This window comes from Malaclemys terrapin, chromosome 13 (genome assembly GCF_027887155.1).
Source record: "Malaclemys terrapin pileata isolate rMalTer1 chromosome 13, rMalTer1.hap1, whole genome shotgun sequence".
Lineage (NCBI taxonomy): Eukaryota > Metazoa > Chordata > Testudines > Emydidae > Malaclemys > Malaclemys terrapin.
The window spans coordinates 25,764,687-25,786,916 of NC_071517.1; the positions used below are offsets into that span (position 1 = coordinate 25,764,687).

Below are 22,230 nucleotides of genomic sequence, written 5' to 3' on the forward strand. Positions count from 1 at the left end.
CGTCCACGCTGCATTTTAAATCTGGGTTTACAACTGCTGGACCCTGTCTCTCAGCGGGACTCAGGCTCTGACCCATCTCCAACAGGGTCCTAGAAGCCAGGTACTTGCTGACCAAGTCAGACTGATTTGTAGGGGGGTGGAAAGGGGCTTGTGCACTGCAGACATACCCATAGAGACTCAGTCTGACACTTCAGGAGCTGGCAAACCCCAGAAAACGCTCTGTCCCCACCCAGCCTCCAGATATGCAACTCTTGGCTCCGTAAATGAGAGTGCATTATCTGTTTGTGGCTTCTGAGCCAGTGCAGAGGGAGGAAGCAGCTAGGACCCAGGCCATGGGACAGACTGGCTTGGTCCCTGTCCTGAAAAGCTTGACAAGGAAACAAATGCAAGGCAGGACACGGGCCAGCAGCTCCTAGCGTGACGATGTGAAGACTCTTGATGAGCAGAAGAGACGGGAGGCTGATTGAAGAGAAGGGTGTAGGGGGAGAATTGAAAGTGAGGTTCTGGGCAGGTGGGCTTTAAAGATCAATGCCAATACCCTGAATGGCACCCAGAAGTGAGCAGAAATCCATGTGGGCTCTGAACAGCAGGCAGAAAGTGCTTATTATGCCCAGCAATACCAAGAAAGCAGGCAGCCACATTCTGCACCAGGACAAGGTTCTGAGTGGTCTTTGTGGGGACCCCCATGCTGAAGGGACTGCAGTGATCTAGTCTACAGAGATAGCAGCCACCATCACCACATCAACCATAAACATGTCCTTCTGATCACCTCCACCAGCTGGGAGTGTAGGAGAAATCCCTGCTCCAGAAGTGCTCTACATGGTGAACCTCACATAAGGATAAAAGATGTACAGTGCTCCTCCATCCAGACCATCAATCCTGAGATTCTCTCCAGATGCTACCAATTAGAACCACCTCTGTCTTGTCTGGACTGAGTCTTTGCTTAGCTTGTTCCCAGGCAGGGATCACCTGGAAAAGTTTGCATGAACACTCTCCCTGTTCCCACTGCCCAGGACATGAAAGACCACTCACCCCTTCACGCTGGGATCTCAATATCATGGTCATTGTTTTATTAGAGTTATCAGCATGCCAAGCCTCAGGGTCACACAAAGGAGTTCAATACAGTGCATTAGAGGGCTGGGCTCCTCGCATTCAGAGGAGCACAGTGTGTAGTGTGTGACTTCTTAGTCCCCTGGCAGTACACTGAATTAGGCTAATCAATGTAAATGAGTAGATGAGTAAGAGGACTGACCTCAGATGAGGATTTTAGTTGCTTTAGAGAGAGCAGCTTTGGGTGCCTCACTGAGCAGGATTTATGCAATGTTGCTGTAGCCATGTCAGTCCCAAGATATTAGATTAGACATGAAAAAGAGCTCTGTGTAGCTCAAAAGCTTGTCTCTTTCACCAACAGAAGTTGGTCCAATAAAAAATATTGCCTCACCCACCCAGTATCTCTGAGCAGGAATTAAGCCTTTTGAACAAACAGCTGTGAGAAGAGAGGATGTTATTAAGTCATAATACCTCCTCTGACACTCTCAATTCTATTCTGCTGTCATGCACGGGCAGATCTCCCAATGCAACATGATTAGTGGACACCGACTGGGAGGTCCAGGAATGGAAAGGAAGCAGAATATCAGAGTCACACTCTGCCATGCTGACCTGAGAGCAGAACTTTAACCAGAGGAATGCAACTTAGTAAAAGTTAACCAGGTCCTTGGTGCACGTGTTATCTATAGCAGTGGTCTCCAAACTTTTTTGATCGCGCACCCCATCAGTAAAAAATTTTGAGCACACACACCCTGTTTCCAGCCAAACTGTCGAAGCAAAAAAAAAAAAAAAAAAGCTGCTCGGCCTCCCGGCCGAACTGCTGAAGGGGAAAAAAAAAAAGCGGCGCTGCTCCGGCGGCGCTCCTCCTGCTGCGCACCCCGAAGGATCCTCTTGCGCACCCCACTTTGGAGACCACTGCTCTATAGTACAATGAAATGCACTAATTCAGTCTATAAGTCAGCCTGTAATCCTCAATGCCCAAGTGACTGCAAGGCCTGGTATAAAGCTTGTTTGCTCATTCAGGAAAGACAATGGGGCCTATCTCTGCTTAGTTTGCTGCAAGTCCCCTCATTTTCCCAGGGCCCCCCGGGAGGGGGTAAGTGGGGCAATTTGCCCCGGGCCCCGCAGGGGCCCCCACGAGACTATAGTATTCTATAGTATTGCAACTTTTTTTTATGGAAGGGGCCCCCGAAATTGCTTTGCCCCAGGCTCCCTGAATCCTCTGGGCGGCCCTGCATTTTCCATTGACTTTAATGATCTAGGTAATTGCACACTGGGATTTTTTAATGGAAGAATTAAAATCAAAAGAGTGAAAACCCCAATTATTGTCCTGCTCTGCTCAGGAGACCACAGGTCTGGTGTGCTGCTCTCCCTGCATGAATAGAACTCCCCAGTGGATCCCATTTAAGAGCTACCATGAGGGTCAAGGAGTAGAATTGTGCCCTGCGAGAGGCCCTGGATATTGAATTCTGACATAGTCTCAATGTGGGCAATTCTCTAGGTTCTGAGTATTAGATAGCCCCACCAGCTACACAGAGAGGGAAAAGAATACAAACTAGGAATGTAAAATTCAACATAAAAGGGAAGCTCCTTGTATACTATTGGTACATCTGGTGTGACTGGGAGCAGGTATGTCACTTTAGTGATTGTCACTTAGAGACAGGAGTGGTCTCCAGATTTGGGGCTTTGGCATGTAGGCAGAGCCATGGAGGGGAAGGACATCTTGGGGCTCATCATTAGGATCAGGTGACAGTGATGAGCTCAGGACATTATTCGTGGAGGAATTCTGCACCACTGCAGATGCGCAGAATTCATATCCCCCACAGATTTCTTTGCTTTCCTGCAGAAAAAATGACTTTCTGACAGGGAAGCTGCAAGCACAGTCACGCACCACTCCCTAGCACAGTAGGTACATCATTTCACACACCCGGAGCAGCTGGCAGAGAGGTAAATCACCGCGGGGCTGGGGACACCCCAGCCAGTGGCTTCTACCCTGAGCCGGGATCAGCTGCTAGTCCCGGCTGGGCTGGAGGCAGGAGAGGACAGGACTTCCTCTTCCCCTGCAAGGAGTGTCTGGGGCTGTTTCAGACCCAGGCCCAGAAACCTCCCCCAGCTGCAGGAAGCTCAGCATCCTCCCCTGCATCCTGCCCCCATCACTCCTCAACTGTGGGGGGTGGGGTCACTGGGGCAGCTGCTCCCCCATCCACCCAACCCCCGTGCATCTGGACCTCCCATACCCAGATCCCCCTGCCAAGCCTTACCATGTACATCCAGAACTTCCCTAGCCCTCCATACCCAAGCCCCACCTCAACCCCTGCATCTGGAGCCCCTCTTCACGCAAACCCCCTGCCTCTGGACCCCCACCCCTGCACTCAGACCACCACCCACTGAGCTCCCTCCACTCAAACCCCCACCATGATGCCCCAATCTCTGCACCACCCTTAGCCCCCACATCTAGACCCCCAACTAGCTGCACCCAGACCTCCACCCCACCAAGTCCCACTTCCCCACACCCAGACTCCTCCACTGAGCCCCAACCACCTTCACCTGGAACCCCCTGCAGAGTCCCATTGCCCCTGCACCTGGAGCCCCCCCCCAACGAGCCTCTGTGCATCCAGATCCCACTACACTTAGACCCCCCCCACTGAGTCCCTACATGCTTGGATCCTGCCTGGTTGAGCCTACCTGCCCTCCACACCTCGTGCACCTGGCGCAGAGGGGCAGGGACCCAGGGTGTTTCTGGGGCAGGCCCAGGCCTTGTGTTGCATCAGGGTCAGGTGTAGCCTCACCACTGTGTCCGTGTCCCGGGGGTGGGGGGGCTGCAGAGTGATCTCCCACCTTCGTGCAGCCAGTGGCCTGTGCTCCTCACTGCCATGCTGGAGCCTCTGCATTTTTTTATTGACAAATAAAACTTGCAGAATTTTAAAATAATGTGCACATAATTTTTAATTTTTTTGGTGCAGAATTTTTAAATTTTTGGTGCAGAATGCCCTCAGGAATACGGACATGCCCATCCTCTGGTTCTAGGTCTCTAAATTCATAAATGTGAATGTCATCGCTTAGCCAACTCCAGCTCAGGACCTGATTTCTCAGATAACCCCTGTTCTTTTCTCTGTATGACACGCAGTCAAAATCATCCAGTGATAGCAAGAACCGCCACAAAAAGCCCAAGGACACCAAGCCAAAGGTGAAGAAGCTGAAGTATCACCAGTACATTCCGCCTGACCAGAAAGCAGAGAAGTCTCCTCCGCCCATGGATTCAGCCTATGCTAGACTCCTCCAACAGCAGCAGCTCTTCCTGCAGCTACAAATCCTCAGCCAGCAGCAGCAGCAGCAGCACTTCAGCTACCCTGGAATCCACCAAGCACAGCACAAGTGAGTCAGCAGCCTGTAAAGAACAATGTCTGCACAGTAGTCTGAGGCTTAGATGTTTTGGGGGGCTTTCTAAGCTCTCCTGCAGGTCCCTCTTCTATGCTTGTGTGCCTGTTGGTGCAGCATAGCAGGGATCTGGGAGCACAGTTTGAAAATGTAGCCCTGGTCACATCCAAAGCCATATTCTGACTGGCCAGAGAGGGATGACAGCCACATAAGACCTCCTTTGATCCCCCCTGAAAATGGACAAGGAAAGATAAGCATCCCCAGTCCTCCCTCTGCAGCCCAGGCCCATGAACTCTGAAGGCTCTTGCTGTTCTCCTTCCTGGGGCTCCCCATGCCCTGCTATAGTGTCTCCAATGTTCTTTACAATCACGTCTAGATGGAGCATTATATACTGGGACCTTAGGTCACCCCTCTAAAGTGAAGAAGAAAGCAGCTATGATGAAGAAGTTAAATCATATTTTGGATGGGCAGGGGCTGTTCTTTGGCCACCCTTCCATAAGTAAGTCCCATTTTCTATTAGTAAATGTGGCAAAAACTGGACATTATTACCAAAAACCTCTCCTTTGTCATTTCAGGCAACCAAGTGAGCAAATGGTCAAAAGTTCAAACTCTTCATCAACTCCAGTCACCAACATACCCCTTTCTCCAGTGAAAACCACTTTTTCCGGACAGACCTGTGTATCTTCTATCAAACCAGGCCCTCTCCCTTCCAACCTGGATGATCTGAAAGTGAGTGCAAATCTCCCATTAATCGTTTGTTAACAGTAATAGTATCTAGCGACACCATGCCTTACAATGAAAATGCTTTGAAGTCTATCAGGCATCCCAAGGTAATAGTGATGAGCTGGCAGGAACCTAAACTTGCATGTTATAGAGCAAGCGAATGCAGCAAAATATATAAGGCATGGAGAAGTGCTAAGTGCCTTTATGTTTCACAAAGTGCTCTGATGTGTCATGAGACAAATGATGCAATGGTACTAGAGAACATGCTATTGCTGCTGTGCAGGAATCCCCTAATTGCCATCAGATTGAGGCAGATGGTCAGAGCTGTGCAAAATGTTTGCAGGAGAACCCAAAGTGATAACTCCTTGAGGAGCTGTCTGTGAACAAATCCAGGAACTTCTGATTTGAAAAGCATGAGCTCTCACTGCCTGAACTTAAGGACTAGTCCTGTAGCTAGAAGCTGTTGCTGAGTCACTAACTCTTATATAGACCAGCCCCTGAGGGAAAGGGAGGGGAATAAAGACTCACACTAGATTGATAAAACAATGAGGAGTCCAGTGGCACCTTAAAGACTAACAGATTTATTTGGGCATAAGCTTTCATGGATAAAAACACACTTCTTCAGATGCATGGAGTGAAAATTACAGATACAGGCATAAATATATTGATTGATGTGGATCATTATTGATTGATGTGGGTCATTTACACACACAATTCTTTCAGGTTTTGTTACTTAAACTCAAACATGATTAAAGTCCCAGACCAATCTCTTGCGGAACCAGGGATGTGTAAAGTAATCCTTATTATTCAGAGACATGAATAAGGATTAAAGCAAGTGGAGCATGTGTGTAATGAAGTCCTGGCTGAGTCATCTGGGATGCCTGAACCTGAGCCATATGGATCTAAAAGCATGAACTTCTGTTAGCTAACTAGCCTGTTAGCTAGCTCATGGCCAGTAGCAGACTCATAAACCTCTATAGGAGGGCCAGCTGCTAGCAGGGACACCAAGCCCCATGGTGTCAGCCTGTGTTCCATGAGAATTACTGCACTGCTATCCATATTATCCATTCACAGCTCCGGCTCTCCACTTATAGCAGCTCTGGCTGCTGGAAGGAAGAATGTATTTCCTCTGCTGGGATACAATGAGGCTGTTAGGCTGTGCATGGTGCTTCTAGTGACTTTGAGTAGTAGTGAGGGGTGCGGCTCAGTCCCATCAGGCAGGAGGCCAGGAGAACGCTCCCTGGGGGAAATATTCACAGCAGGGTATTTCCCCACAAGTGTATAAGGAGTATGACAGTGAGGGGAGGTGCTGGAAGTGACTATCATTAAATGGCTGGCTCTGCTTCTAGGTGTCAGAACTGAGGCAGCAGCTGCGAATAAGAGGCCTCCCCGTATCCGGTACGAAAACGGCACTGATGGAACGTCTGCGGCCCTTCCAGGACTGCAGTGGCAGTGTGGTGCCAAACTTCAATGAAATAACAACGGTCACCTTTCCAGTCACCCCAACAAACACGCTGTCCAACTACCAGTCACAGCCCTCGGCCAGCATGCTATCCAGCAGCTTCTATCAGTTTGGCAGCACCAGCTCCTCCCCACCCATCTCCCCAGCATCCTCTGACCTTTCCGTCAGTGGCTCTTTACCAGACACATTCAACGATGGACCAATGACTTCTCCACAGTTTGGTCTCCAACCATCCCCTGTGCATGGCAGTGCTGAAGAAAGCCTAATGGGCAGCATGAATGGAGGGAGCATCCAGTTGGAACTGGAAGGGATCGACACAGAGAAAGACAAGATGCTGGTGGAAAAGCAGAAGGTTATCAATGAACTGACGTGGAAGCTGCAACAAGAGCAGAGACAGGTGGAAGAGCTGCGGATGCAACTCCAGAAGCGAAAAAGGAACAATGGCTTGGAGGAGAAGCAGCCACCCACCCAGCATTTCTTCGGTGTCCCCATCAAGCAAGAAAACACAGTATCCAGCTGTCCATTCTCATCAAAACAAACTGCCTTGAAAGCCCAAGCTAACAGCTTGGATAAACTAAGTAACTGTGGGACGCCGCAGCTGCCTCACATTGTAAACAGCCTTTGCATGGAGTCAGCGGGCCAGAGCACCATCACCTCCTCCACGTTTCTAAGCCCACAGTGCTCTCCACAGCATTCTCCACTTGGGACTGCAAAGAGCCCACAGCATATCAGTCTGCCACCATCCCCTAACAGCCATTACCTTCTCTCTGTGTCCCCTGGCTCTCAGGGAGAAGGGCGCAGTGTTTCCCCACAGGCCAGCAATCGACTTCGCCCAGCACCGGTAAGTGGGGAATGCACAAGGCTAATGCCATTCTGTCCTATCTCGATGGAGATTGCACTGGTATTAAAAAGAACAGGAGTACTTGTGGCACCTTAGAGACTAACAAATTTATTAGAGCATAAGCTTTCGTGGACTACAGCCCACTTCTTCGGATGCAGTGGGCTGTAGTCCACGAAAGCTTATGCTCTAATAAATTTGTTAGTCTCTAAGAAAAAAGAAGAACAGGAGTACTTGTGGCACCTTAGAGACTAACAAATTTATTAGAGCATAAGCTTTCGTGGACTACAGCCCACTTCTTCGGATGCATATAGAATGGAACATATAATGAGGAGATATATATACACACATACAGAGTATGTATGTATGTGTGTATATATATCTCCTCATTATATGTTCCATTCTATATGCATCCGAAGAAGTGGGCTGTAGTCCACGAAAGCTTATGCTCTAATAAATTTGTTAGTCTCTAAGGTGCCACAAGTACTCCTGTTCTTCTTTTTGCGGATACAGACTAACACGGCTGTTACTCTGAAATTAGTCTCTAAGGTGCCACAAGTACTCCTGTTCTTTTTGCGGATACAGACTAACACGGCTGCTACTCTGAAAACTGGTATTAAAGGTTGCTTTGGGGGTTGCTTGTCCAAATCTCTCTGACCTGGGAATGAGGTTGGGCACAGGCCATTCCATGAGCTCTCCAATGTGCTCTGGCTCTGACAACCCTGGAACACTAGAGGAACAGCCTGTCCTGCAGCACTTCCACATCCTTGCTCCCTGTCCTGCCTGGAAGCAGGAAGTGCAGCTGCCCCTAAAATGTATCACTCTGGCAGAATTGTAAACTGGCCCATGTGAGCACGACAGGGCCTCACAAAACAGACTGGGCTTTCCCCTGCAGCTCGGGCACTCACAGAACAGTCTTTGGCTTGCGGCATGGGAGCCCAGGCTCAAAGCGCATTTGCAAATGGGAGTTCTCCAGGCAGAGCCAAGGGTTCCATCCCAGGAGCAAACAGGGCTAGCATGCTCAAAGTAGGGCAGTGGTGAGTGGAGTAGCATCTGCTCCGTCTCCCCTCACCAAGTTGTAGGCTGCATCTTTGTGACTCTAGAAAAAGCAGTGCCACAGGTCAGGAGTCCTGTGTGCCTCTCTCCAACCTGGGCCAGCCGGCATACTGACTTCCTTGGAGAGAGCAGCAGGAGTGCCAGGGAGAGCACATCACCCAAGAGCCTGAGTGTGCTGCACAGGGTGTGCCCAGACACAGCCACCACTCCATGCAAGCTGCCTCCTCGGTGCCTCCACCACACAGGCTGAGGTCAGAGTAGCTGGAAGGGCCAAATCCTGAGCACATGCAGTGACCAGCTTCAGTGAGTTTGCCAAGACCCTGGTGACACTGGATGTGTTCACAGAGCTGCTCACGATCGAGGGACAGTTAGGAACAAAATCACAAGAGCAACATGGGCAGCAGCAGTACAGCACAGGAAGAGGAGAGCCGCTCTGGGAATCCGGGGGCACAGGCAGTACGGTTGCTTTGGGGATTGCTTATCCAAATCCTGGGGGCCCTAAGCAGGAATATTTTGGGGGACCACCTACACAACACATATAAAAAAAGCAAATAGGGGGGCCGTTGAGCTGCTTGGGGCCCTAAGCAATTGCTTAATCAGCTTATACCCAGCACCAGCTCTGTCAGGGGAGACTGCACACCATTGCTGACCTCCAGGGATCAGAGATCATGAGTCAGCCCCAACCCCTGAGCCGTTCATAGCGCTGACGCTGTGTATTTGGTTTGTCGTGTGTTGTGCGCCCCCCCTGCCATTCCTGGGGGGCGGGGGTGACAATCAGTGCTGCCAGTGCCCCCAGCTGCACTGGGGAGCAGGTTTTGGCCCCTGCTGCAGGAGCTCTCACCCTACACTGCCAGTCCCTGCCCAGCAATGAATGCTCCCCACCCCCAACAGCCCCAACCCAGACTTCAGTCCCTCTCTGCTCCTCCTACGGCTCTTCCCCCTCCCAGGCCTGGGGGCTGCAGCAGGGTCCTCTCTCCCTGTTCCAGGCTGGGGACTTCCAGGTGCCCCTCAACCCCCTCTTCCCTGGCCCAGGCGGAAGCTGCAAGGCAGGGGGAGGGGAAGAGGAACCGTCCCTTCTCTGTTGCTCACAGGGGGAGAGGCAGAAGGGGGTGGGACCACCTGGAGCAGCTGGGTTCTTTATCTCCCCCTCCCCTCCTGTGAGAACGGCTCTGGCTGCTGGGGGCGGGGAGCGCTGCCTGCAGCAGATCTGATTGGTTGCTCACCCCCAGAAGGTGGGCTGATGGGGCAGGCAGCCAATCAGCATGCTAAAATTGCCAGGAAGTTGGAGCTTCTTGTCTCATCACAGATGGCTCCTATACAGCCAATCCTATAACAGCAAAAACAGTGCAAGAGCTGGGACTGCTGTGGGAGTGACACGGGGTGGGGGGAGGGGCACTGTGGGGGTGACATGGGGCAGGGGGTGCTGTGGAGTGACTCAGGTGGGAGGGCCACTGTGGGAGTAATGCTGGCAGGGGAGGGGGCCTGTGGGGTTGATGGGTGGGGGAGGGGGAAGCTGTGGGTGTGACAAACTCAGGGAAGGGGACCCTGTGGGGGTGGCAGGCATGGGGGAGGGGGAAGCTATGAGGGTGACACAGGCAGGGGGAGGGGGCTCTGCATGAGTGGCGTGTGACCCCTCCCCCGGTTCAGGGAGACTAGGCCCCTGTCCTGCCCCATCTGCCCAAGGCCCCCTCACTCTCGCCCACCGGGGCCAGAGGAGTCCCAGATGGCTGGCCTGCCCCGCCCCGAGTGCCAACCTGCCCACCCAAGCCACACCAAGTCTCTTCCCATCTGCCCAAACCGCCCTGAGCGCTGACCTGCCTGCCCAAGCCACTCCAAGCCTTGGCCGGCCAGAGGAGCTCTGAGGCCTGCTGGGTCCTAGCCCCAGGGCCATGGCAGGAAGCATTAGCGCAGGTTTGGGGAGGCTTAGCCTCCCCCAGCCTCCATTACATGCCACCCATGAGGCCCTGTGGGGGTGACAGGCAGGGGAGGGGGAAGTTGTGGCGGTGACACAGCCAGGGGGAGGGGTCCAGTGGCGGTGGCACAAGCAGGGGGAGGGTGCGCTGTGGGGGTGACTTAGCCAGGGAGGGGGCACTCTGGGGGTGACAGGCAGGGGGGAGAGGGCGCTGTGGAGGTGACACAGGGAGGGGAAGGGTCATTCTGGGGTGACAGGCAGGGAAGCAGGGCACTCTGGGGGATGACTCTGGGAGCAGGGCACTGGGAGTGACTGGCAGTGGGAGGGAGAAACTATGCAGGTTGCAAAGGGAACAGGAGACTAGTGGGTGAAACAGGGCGCAGGAGGGGGCATTAATTTTGGTGGTAGCACAAGCAGTGGGAGATGGGTACTGGCGGGTGTGACACAGGCAGTGGGAGAGGGGTAATATAGGAGGTGACACAGGCAGCAGGAGCGGGGCAGTATTGTGGGGTGGCACAGGGAGCGGGGTTGTACTGTGGAGAGCAACAGAGTCGCAGCCCAGGGAGTAGGTGTAATTATTGGGGTTCCTCTATACCCGAAACTCCTAGCGTGCCAGTAGCCTGTCAGCTTGAAGACAAACACTATAGATGCTTCAGCAGCTAGGCCTTGTAGCCCAGCCTTGGAAGGTCACATACCCACTCAGGCATGTGGCTAAGGGAAAGGGTTTTACTAGGCTGGCAGGGAAGGGGCGAGGTTGTAAATACCCAGGTACAGAGGCTTAAACTGTTACAGTTCAAACTAAGCAATAGCAGTGTGTGCGTGGGGCTTTTCAAGCCTCGTGCCTGGGGTGCCCTCTCCAGTCCAGTCTCTATTTCAGCAAATAAGCATTTGGAGGTTACCAAGCCAGGCTTAGTTAGTGTCTCTCATTGGGCCACTCTGCACTGGCTCCCTGCCCAGCTGCTGTCGCTCCATATACAGTCCACACAGTCTTGCACCCAGCTGTGATGTCCAGCAGTCACAGCCTGTTCCACACACAGCTCTGTTCCCTTACCTGGCCTGGGGGAGGGGATATGCAGTGGGGAGTGAGCTGATGGGAGTTGTAATCCTCTTCTTTGTAGCTCCATCACACAGGATTGTACCACAGGGAGCAGGGAGCTGGGTTGTATCATGGGGAGCAGCAGGGTCATGGCACAGGTGGCTGGGTTGTACCATGGGGAGCAGCAGGGGGAATGGCACAGGGAGCTGGGTTGTACCATGGGGAGCAGCAGGGGGAATGGCACAGGGGGCTGGGTTGTACCATGGGGAGCAGCAGGGGGAATGGCACAGGGGGCTGGGTTGTGCCGCAGGGAGCAGCAGGGTCATGGCACAGGGAGCAGGGGCACAGTGTCACCATTTTAATTTCCAAAGTGGGCTCTAATCATCGCCTGTATTTTAGGGCCTCCTGTATTTGCACTCGGGTCAGCTCTGCATGCCCAGCTGTGTGTGTGAATTAGGAGTGTCTGACTCTCCTGAACTGCATGTGCAGATGTCAGCGTTTGGGGGCGTGGAACATTTGCAAGCCCAAAATTTCCGATTGACAGCATTTGGCATTGTGGGTGGAGAGAGGCTGAAGCTGCATATGGGGTGCCATGGGGGGCACTTCACCCTACCTCTGCAGTTCCAGTCTCTGGTCACATTCTCTTCACGTGGCTAAAAATCAGACACCATAACCCAGGCCCACCTATAAACAATGTAATCAGGGCAGCTCTTCTGTTTTCTGAGCTCCCTGTTCCACAGCAACCCCCTCCTCTGCCCCGATGAGAGCGAGGCCATTGGGAAGGTTCTGAGCCTAACTCTGCTTGGCGTGAGTCCTTCCCAGCTGGGGCTGCCTCTCAGATCTCCAGCTGGGATGTCACACCAGTGCCGGGGGTCCTCACCTGAGGAGGGTGTGTATGACAGAGCAGCACTAATGACCTGTGCTCTCTGTGACATGGATCTGAGCCATTCCTCTGGGTTCCCAGTTGCGGTGTTGATGGGTCACTGAGAATCCTGGTGAAGAAGGAGCTCCAGCTGCTGCTGCTGGGATATGTGTGCATCACTCCCACACTAATCAACACTCCCAGAAATAACACTGCCTGCCACAGTCATGCTGCACCTTGCCATGATAACACCATGGGAACAGGGGAGACGGGGCCAGCCAGCAGGGGCAGAGCAGTCTTGGAGCGAAGTAGAAGGAAAGGGAAAGGAATTTGTTATCTGGAGGGAGGGGGTTGGTAGCTAATCTTTTCACAGATTCATAGACTTTAAGGCCGGAAGGGACCATTCTGGTGTTGTCTGGCCTGCTGCATAACAGGCCGCAGAATGCTACCCAGTCACATTCACTGGCAAGAACCCAGTACAAAATGAGCAGGTGTTCTAGCAAGTTTCCCTCAGAACCTCTGCCAAGAAACTCATCTTTGAGTTGCAAGATTCCTGCTAGGCCAGTGTGTGAGCCCTTTCTAAGCAGGAGATACCACTGGTTCTGTAAATGCTCTGTGTCTGTTTTCTGGAGTGGTGAAATGGGTGGGATTAGAAAGAGTGCAGGATAAGACCCGTGCAAGTCATTCCCTTGTGGCTTAATCCAGTCTCACAATATTCTTCTCACCACTTACTTAGGGCAAGTAATTGGGACATTTAAAACAGAATCAGTTTTTCCATGATCATCAGAAGTGAAGGGCAAGAGATTTCAGGCTGAGGGGTCACGTATGACAGTTTTGCAAGGATGTGCTAACCCATGTAAACCAGATCTTCAGAGAAGGTCCAGAGTATTGACCCACTGTGCCTCTAGAGACCCTTTGACAAGGGGCAGTAGAGATGAGTGGTGGGGTTACTGCATCTCCTAGCTGGAGCATTGTCCAGTGATTCAGACAAGTGAGTCATACAACAGAATTTGGGTTGGGTGTCAAAAAACAAGCATCACACTAATTAGCATAAGATCTGGTCAGGATCAGCCAGGGCTGCTGAAGTGTGAGAGGAGGGATAAGGGCAGAGGAGGTGGGTTCACCCACCAGTAACGCGGTATCTTTGGGACCTTGCTGTCTATGTTTGGCCAATATTTTTCACCAGCATATTATTTTGCCTGTTTTTGCTCTTCCTCTTGTTCTGGTGTAGGGACATTCAGAGCTGAGCTGAATGCGGGTGCTGAAAGACAAACTGCTCAGGGTCACCTCATGTTAAAATGCACAGGAACTGTGTGTACAGACCTGAATGGTTTCCTCATAGCTAGGGGAACTCATAACTAGTCTCCTGAATCCATCTGTCCTGCCCACAGGCTTGATTTTTCCCTCACTTAGTCTGATTTGGCACTGGTGTAATACCATTGACTCCAGTGGAGTTACTTCTGGTTTACACTGGGGTGAGAGGCGGCTTGGGCCCCAAATAAAGGTAGAAAGAAAGGCAGAGAGGAGCATAACCTTTTGCCTGTGGATTGATTACATTTCCCTATATTTCCCCCACGCAGATGGCTACGCAGGCAGGTCAAAAGTTTTCTATTCCATCCCCAAGTTTTTGTAAGTCAAGCCCAGCCCTCTCGGAGGTAAAGCAGCCTCCATCCTATGCGGATGCAGTGAAGCAGGTAACTGCATGGTTTTTATTTTCTACAGGAATAGGTTTTACCATTTTGATCTTGTTCTGTTTTGGTTGAGTTGTATGGAACTAGTGACTGTGGCAATTACAGCACATCGCCTGGTCTGTGAGTGAAGCAGGCACATTTGATGTGTATGAGAAATAGCTTGAATTGACATTTTAGGCCTAAGTGCACAAAAGATGTTAGGTGCCTAGGAGATCACTGTGATCCACAAAGCCTGAGTTGGATGCCCACACTCCCTGTCCATTGAATGGGGGAGTGAGGAGCTTTAGACTCCAATCCACAAAAGCCAGCATACTAGGCATGAGCTAGCCAGTGGGAGAGACCAATGACGGGGTACGTAGTCAGAGGTAGGTGCAAACACTGTCTTGGCAGTAGGTGCCTGTGCTGTCAGCAAGGATCCCAGAGGGAAGGAGAACAAGAATAACCCCAGAACTGTTAGCCTAGTGGTTAGGGGCCTTACCAGGGATGTGGAAAGCTCCTCTTTTGTATGAACTCACCTGAGGGCCCGAGTGGTAGAGGCATAGGCGCCAACTCCATGGGTGCTCCAGGGCTGGAGCACCCACGGGGGAAATTGGAGGGTGCTCTGCAGCCAAGCTCCCCGCCCCAGCTCACCTCCGTCTGTGTGCTGTCCCTGCTTCTCCCAGCACTTGCCTCACACAGCTGTTTCGCGGCATAACAAGCTGTGGGGGGAGAAGCGGGAACGCGGCCCACTCAGGGGAAGAGGTGGGGCCAGGGCAGGGATTTGGGGAAGGAGTCCAATAGGGGCAGGGAAGTGGCGGAGTTGGGGCAGGGATTTGGGGGAAGAGGTTGGAATGGGGGCAGAGTCAAGGTGGGGCGGGGGGGGCACGAGCACCCACCGGCACCAGGAGAAGTTGGTGCCTTTGGGTAGAGGTGGGTAGCTTCTGAGCGTGCTTGTCAGATTGGGTCCTGCATGTGACTTAGGCGGCCAAGCACCTCTCTTCCCCCAGTTTGTGAATTTGCCCCAGGACATAGATGGGAGATCAGCATCCGGATGCCCACCGGGGGGCAGGTGCACATGCCCAGCGGCAGGAACACAGGCACTAGGGAACTTTTACTGCATACTGTTAGGTGCTGAGTAACCGTAGGCACCTTTGGGAGCAGCTGGAGTTTTGTGCATCGCAGTGGTCCAGAAACTGGGCCTTAGCTGCTTAATGCCTGTTGTGCATCCAGGCGTTAGCTGCTAACTATTGTCTCAATGTGACAGAAAAGCATCAGACTTGATTTTATTTGAATACTGTGCTGGTGAAAGGTGCTAGGCTGACAGCCCTGCGGACTGAGGCCCTGGTCAAGCAGAGCAGAAGGGGCTAGTGATACACGGAGCTCCAGTTTTTGGTGCATAAGTTGAGACACCTCAAATGGATGTGAGCTCCAAGGGGGGAGGAGGGGAAACTTTGGAAACTTGGCCCCTTTGAAGTGTCCCAACTTGGGCAGACCAAATCACTAGTCACTTTGGAAAACCTTGGCTTCTGTAGTTAGACCCAGAGCAAATACAAGCTTGGCCTGCTCTGCCCCCTGCCAGAGTGCCTCAGCCTTATGCCTGAGGTGGAGAGGGTAGCTCAGTCTCCATAGTCCATTTCATCCCTCGCATCGCATGAGACTGCAAACAGGGTGCCACTTAGTGCCAGCTGTGATGGTGGATAGTTGTTCCATTGGTAACTAGACTGAGACCATCAAACTCATCCCACGTGGGCCATTGGATAGCACTAAATATTGGCACATAATGGCTGGGGGACGAGGAGTTGTTTTGTATTTAAATCAAAGGAAACAACAGGGAAAGTGCATTTCGTCAGCAAGGCTCAGCTGGCCAGCAGAGGGATGAGGGCATAGGGGAGCAGGCATCTTGCTGGGGCAAGCACTGGGTGTGCTGGGCACAAGAGTCCCAAGGAGGCTGTGTGCACCCAACTTGGTCCTCAGGCTCCTGAAGCCCAGGTGCAAAGCAGAGGCTGATTTAAATGGTTGTCAAAGGTGGCTGTGCAGTGACCATGGAGCCTATGAGCTCAGTTCTACCTGCAGGGAGGGGACAGAAACCAGCTTATTGCTCACTAGCCACAGCAAATTAGGAAATCGGGAGCCAAGCACATCCACACTGCATGGAGAATCTCACCTTTCCAGCACTCTAGGACTAGCAAAGCTGCATCTTGTGCTCTGGCCCGTGGCCTGAGAAACCGCTTCTAACCCCCTGCTCTCCTCTTGTGGTGTTTTGCTGCAGCAGATGACTCGAAGTCAGCAAATGGACGAGCTCCTGGATGTGCTGATTGAGAGTGGAGGTAGGCAGAGATTTGATACCTTACACACAGTGCCCTTGCTGGAAAAGCATGCTCAGCGCCATGGTGATGAACATGGGACCACGAGAGCCCCATTGGAGCTGCCTTCTTTGAGGCTGCCATCTTGCAGCGGCTTTCCCTGAGGAAGGAATGGCTGAGGCTGGTTTTAAAGATTTGTTTTCCATTACACAAGTGGAGCAGTGCTCTGGAGGTGCCCTGCACATGTCCACCACTGCTGGGGAGCTTTGATTTTAACAAATCCCCATGTGCGTTACTGTAACCACCTTCCTGTGGAGAGCCTGTCCTGTGGTTATCAGCCATTCCCTAGAGAGAGAGCACCACCTGCGTTCCCTGGAGAGAGAGAAACACTTGGGCCTGTTCCCTGGAGAAAGAGAAACACCTGTGCCTGTACCCTGGAGAGCACATCGCCTGCGCCCCTTCCCTAGAGAGAGAGCACCGCCCACACCCGTTCCCTAGAGAGAGAGCACTGCCGTGCCCCTTCCCTAGAGAGAGAGCACCGCCCGTGCCCCTTCCCTAGAGAGAGCAATGCCCGCGCCCATTCCCTAGAGAGAGAGCACCGCCCACGCCCGTTCCCTAGAGAGCTCTGTCTGTGCCCATTTCCCATGAAGAACAATGATACTGTGATGCCTTCTTAGGGGGCCCAGAGCTGTTAGTTACTGTGTGACCCCTCTGCTCCAGCTAGAGAGAGATTTGCTGGTGCTAAGTGGCTAGCCATCCCAGACAAACTTCTCAGGGCTCTGTCAGCCCTTACTTTGCCTTACAGGTAACACTTGTTGCTCCGCAGTTCCTGAGCCCCCTCAGAAAGCATTCCCCTGGAACACCCAGCCCCTGCCATTGGCCACTCACAGAAATTATACCAAGTTTGCTATCTCCAACTAAGAATTCACGCTTTGCTTAATATTACAGCCCAGAGTTCCTCATACGATCTAACAAAGAGAAGTTTATTAAGAAAGATAGAGATTTCAATGATATAAAGAAGGATAATGAAAACAGAAATGGTTACAAATAAAACAGAGTGTAACACACACTTCTGAGAGACAAACATAACTTTAGCAGGTGAAAATCTTGGTCTCAGATAAGCAGTTTACCTAAAGCAACCTCTCAGTATCACCAGCCACCAGGGCCAGGATCCAGCTTTCATGGATACAAAAAGTGCTGTTCTTTTTGCTCAACAAAGGGAGGCACCCTTCTTACAGTCCAGTAAGCCTTGGCATTGTATCCTTTGGAAGTGTGCCCCCAGATAAAGGTCTTCTCTTCTGCTGTTTCCTCTCTGGGGAGCTGAAGCCATGCAGCTTTCTTAGCCTGTTAATATGTTCGTCCCGTTTGCCTCAGATGCAAATATAATTCCCGTTGACTTAGGCTTGCTTTACATCTGAGACCTGTGCAGCCAGGTAAAGCAACATTCCTTTGTCTGGGAGAACCTCAGTTATCAGCTCTGCCTGGTTACCTAGTGTAAACCTATTTTTAGCACATACATACAACTTCTTGAAGAACACCTGTACAGACATCTCATGATGCTTATGCTGACCAGTAGAATATAAGCTTTCATTTGATACCTCATATGACTGTCTTTAGAGATAAATACTATGCCATCCATGTGCTGGTTGCAAGGACTCTGTCAGGCATTGCTGACACAGAGTAGTGACCACTAATGGCTTTTGTGTCACACAGTGCCCATTCCCCACACTCATTTACCACGGCCATGTCTAGGCAAAGCATTGCCTAGGCCCATGCCTTTGGGGAACACTGATTATGCCCCTTGCCCACACATATGAGCTACGAAGAGGCATTATCTGCTCTGATGATGGCCTATAAGGCCATTGTCTGTACCCTGTCCATATGCCAGTGCCTATCGGGAAAGCATCATTGATGCTTAGCTGTCAGTTGGCTTTCATACTAGGTAATCAAGCTTTAAAAGCATCTCCTGTCACTCGCTCCTTAGAGGGGCTGTCTCTGTGTTCTCAGGCATTGCTGATTATAGCGTTCCATGAGTAGGCCTCGTGGTGACTTTGAAAGCTGAGCAGTTGAGGGCTGGTACTAGCAGGGTTCTGTATGACATGGACAAACCAGGCCATGTTGGGTTTTGGGGTGATTTTCCAAGAAAGCCAAGGACCCAGGTGTCCTGTTTACAAAGGGTCAGAGCAACATTCTGATCTTGAGTCACCCCAAGCGTGAGAGTCAGTTGGGCCATCCAGTCTGTGCCGCACTTTCCCCCACATACCCTGGGCTGGCTCTCCTTTCCCCAGTGAGACCATGCTGATCAGTGTCAGCAGCAGTCCCAGTGCACTCTCTGTCCGAGGTCTCTCAGCAGAGGGTTGTTGCAAGGGGGCAGTTGCAGGAGGACAGTGTGATGGGTTTTCAGATGTCTCTGGGGAGCTCCTCCCATGCACAGGGGCAACGTGGGGGACAGCACAAAGGCGTGTATTGGAAAATCAAACTCATGGGCAATGTAGGCTGGCATCCTTGGCGGCAGCACGACTGCAGATAAGAGGATAAGTAGTACAGGGGCTAAGCCAGGAAGGGCCTTGCAACTGAAGACAGGCAGTTTGTGTTTGATAAGCTGGAGAAAAGGGAGCCGGTGGATGGATGTGAAGTGTGTGTCTGTGGGGGTAAATGGTGCAGGGAGAAAGGAAGTCTTGTTGGAAGATGTCCATTTTTGCACTGATAAGGTTGGGGGAACGCTGAGTGGAGCAGAACGGTGGAGTAGGCTCTGAGGGAAAGCAGGCAGTCAAAGCATGTGGCCAGTGCAGATGGCTCAGGCTATTACATGGCATGGGTCTAAGCTCTCCATTTCTTTTGCAAACAGAAATGCCAGCCATTGCCAAAGAAGATCGTTCCTGCCTCCAAAAAGTACCTCAGATAACGGTGTCTTCAGGGAACGCCAGCGCTTCACTTCCAAAGGCCTCTGCTCCATTTGAACATGTTTCCTCAGCCCAACTCTCATTTGACCACTGCACTGGCAGCAATGACACTCACCTCGAAGTCTTATTAAATTCCCAGAGTCCCCTGGGAAAGGTCAGTGAGATCCCCCTCCTGAAAATGGGCGGTGAGGAGTCTCACTTTGAAGGGCTGATCGATGGGTTTTCCAGCAAAGTTGCAGATGAACTTCTGACATCCCAGGAGATTCCTCTCTCGCCCATGGAGACCCAACTGTCACCCTCCTCCGCTGAAGGCTCCGGTTTACAAATGAGTTTCACTGAATCGCCCTGGGAAACGATGGAATGGCTGGATCTCACCCCACCTAGCTCAGCCACTGGCTTTGGCTCTTTCACCACCACCGGGCCCAGCCTCTTCAATATAGATTTCCTAGACGTCACTGATCTCAGCTTAAACACCACCATGGACCTTCACTTACAGCAGTGGTGAAAGGTGGTGGCAATACAGATGGGGATGTACAGCAAAAGCAGCCAACCACAAGTCCTTTCATTAAACAACAGAACCAACAGGAACTGAGTCCTGGCCCAAAGGGCTAATGTGCCAACCAGTCAGGGGAAACTGGAGTATTTTTCCCAGTACATAATTCCTATCCTTTTTCAGTGACTAAGAATTGTCAGTACAATGACACTGACCCTTTATTTTTCACACCTATGTGGCTATTGATGCCTTTTAAAAATGAGACTTCTCTAAAACATTTTTTTAATGCTTTTTCAGTTTTAGCAGCCATTCACATGAGAACTGGAGTAGCTCGTGACATATTGTGTGGAAAAGAGACCTCACCTGGGAGGAAGCATGAAAGCATCCAGAACAGGGTCCAAGGCATTGCTACCCAAAGCCGCCTCATCTCCTTTAAGAAATACTGCACGGCACGTCTTAGCCATGGAGAAAGGCCCAGTTTGGTCAGAAGTCTTGTGGGCAGCTAGTGCCATTCTCTCTGCCCACCACAGTGACAAAATACACTTCACTGTACAGCCAGGCCCACCTCGCTTTGCTTCCTGTCTCCATTCCAGTTAGTCATTGATCGAAAATGGTTTTGAAGCCAAGTCCCCATAGCACAGACAGCTGCTCTCCAGTCAAGGGCAGTGAGTTGTGCCATGTCAGAGATGTGCCAGAATTCATGTGAGCACATCTCATATGGTCACTTTTAGTGAGTGAAAGCCAAGGCGTGTTCCATGCTGCACAGTTACATTTTATAATTTAACCTCAAAGAAGCCCAAACCACAGATGTCCTGATACCTGACTCCAGCTGCTCAGGTTGCTCATAGTGCTACTGAAAGAACCTGATGCACTGACGGAGCTGTCGATTTCCTACTGGTGTGGTATAAATATGTCTCCAGCAGGGGACAAGGAGCCTGTTGAATTGGGAAGTAAACAAACCGAAGCTCTGGAGGGGATCCCTTGGGCTTTTCTCTGCAGTATGAGAAACCTGAGGATGAACTTCTCCTGAACTTGCAGGAAACCCTGAGGGTGGGGGAGAGCCACAGAAATTCAATTGCAATAAATAGCCCCTCCTGTGTGTTCCCCAAGAAATGGAATGGGTCAAAACAGGTCCTTAATTATGGCTGGAGTTTGTGTGACCATCTGTTTGTGCAGTCTATGCTCCCTATGCCAGCCCCCCTCCCTGCCGCCCCTCTCCCCTTTGCTTCTCTCTCCTTCCTTTTGCTGAGTTTACTGCTGCCCCGCCAGTTGCTCGGCTCAGAGCAAGGTCATCCGGAGAAGAGCTGTGAATCCACTAGGCTAGAGGAGCTCGTTCTTCCCAGTTCATCAGAGATAGATGCTTTGCTGCAGTCCTGGCTGCAGTAGGAAGCCACCTGCCTTTCTCCTCTGAATCACGGTGCAATATTGTTCACCAGGCTCTCCGGTGAGAAAGGGCCAGCTCGTCACCATTTGGCTTCCACCAAATAATCTGATATCTACTGTTTTAGAGATGCATCTACTTTTTTAGGAATTACCTGTCAGCTGTTTTGCAAAAGTAAATATTGTTCCTGACAAAGATTGTTAAAATATTTCCAGCCTGCGTGTATTTAATATTTGTGTTACTGGAAGGGCAGCACACTGGCCATGCAGTCATTTGGGGAAGAGCCCAGTGCAAAGGGACTGTGGGGCAGGGGCACTCCCACGTGGGTGACTTGCTGAAGGTTTGTTGGAGTCTGAGGAGGAGCCCTCTGCAGCCCTCTTTGGCCCCAGTGATGAGATATTATGTTGTTGCATGTTGTATAAAGAACATGTTAGTAGCTTTTTTAAGTCACTATTTAAAGCACCACTTTTCTATTGTACAAATGTTCACCGGACACTGGTAGCTAGAACAATCACAAGTTGCAATTTGTTAAAAGAATTTCTTTTTTTATAAGTGAGAGATTTTAGAAACCATTCCATGGTGAATTTTAATAGCACTTGAATCCAGAGTAGTTTAGCTGCTGCACTGCCTAAATGTACAGGGCTTTCCAGATAGTTTTCTCCTCTCGACAAATGTATTTCCTTATTTAAAGTGATGCTGTCAACTTAAAACTTGTAAACAGACACGTTTCCTCAGCTATGTTACCAACAACACCTTCATTATTAAATACCCTCTTGCCTTGTCACTCTCTCTGCTCTCTGATTGCTGCTTCATTTTGCTCAGCTGGGAGAAGGACAGCCACTGAATTCAGTGTTCAGTTTGTGACAGGTTCCCCCCAGGGTGCCACCTGGAACCGGGGAACCATTGCGCCTTCTGACCCACCAGCCTGGGTTCCCTCTCACACTGTGCTGCTGTGACAAGCTGCAAAGCCCTCCAGCCCACACTTTCACCAGCATTCACACAGGTAGGGACACACCCAGCTGCAGTCACATGCAGGCTCTCTAGCTACCAGCCTCCCAGCCTAGCACCCCAGTGCTGTACCATCCTGCCCTGGTCAAATCTGGCCAGTATATGGGTTTAATACCTGGGCTGCCTCTCCCTCAATGTGAAGAGAACAGTGCACACTT

General features: G+C 51.3%; 1 protein-coding gene across 8 annotated transcripts in view; it reads left to right on the forward strand.

Annotated features, from left to right (window-relative positions):
* MYOCD (myocardin) overlaps positions 1 to 21,848 on the forward strand; it is a 95,110-nt gene extending 73,262 nt beyond the window's left edge. For 4 of the 8 annotated variants that reach the window (XM_054048062.1, XM_054048067.1, XM_054048064.1 and 1 more), the window contains 6 exons: positions 4,175 to 4,422; positions 5,001 to 5,154; positions 6,498 to 7,451; positions 13,895 to 14,008; positions 16,254 to 16,311; positions 19,136 to 21,848. In XM_054048062.1, coding sequence (XP_053904037.1) covers positions 4,175 to 4,422; positions 5,001 to 5,154; positions 6,498 to 7,451; positions 13,895 to 14,008; positions 16,254 to 16,311; positions 19,136 to 19,695 — 2,088 coding nt within the window. In that variant the 3' untranslated portion in view covers positions 19,696 to 21,848. The remainder of the gene's footprint in view (positions 1 to 4,174; positions 4,423 to 5,000; positions 5,155 to 6,497; positions 7,452 to 13,894; positions 14,009 to 16,253; positions 16,312 to 19,135) is intronic. The other 4 variants (XM_054048063.1, XM_054048065.1, XM_054048066.1 and 1 more) reach the window with 4 other exon arrangements.
* Positions 21,849 to 22,230: the final 382 nt, after the last annotated feature.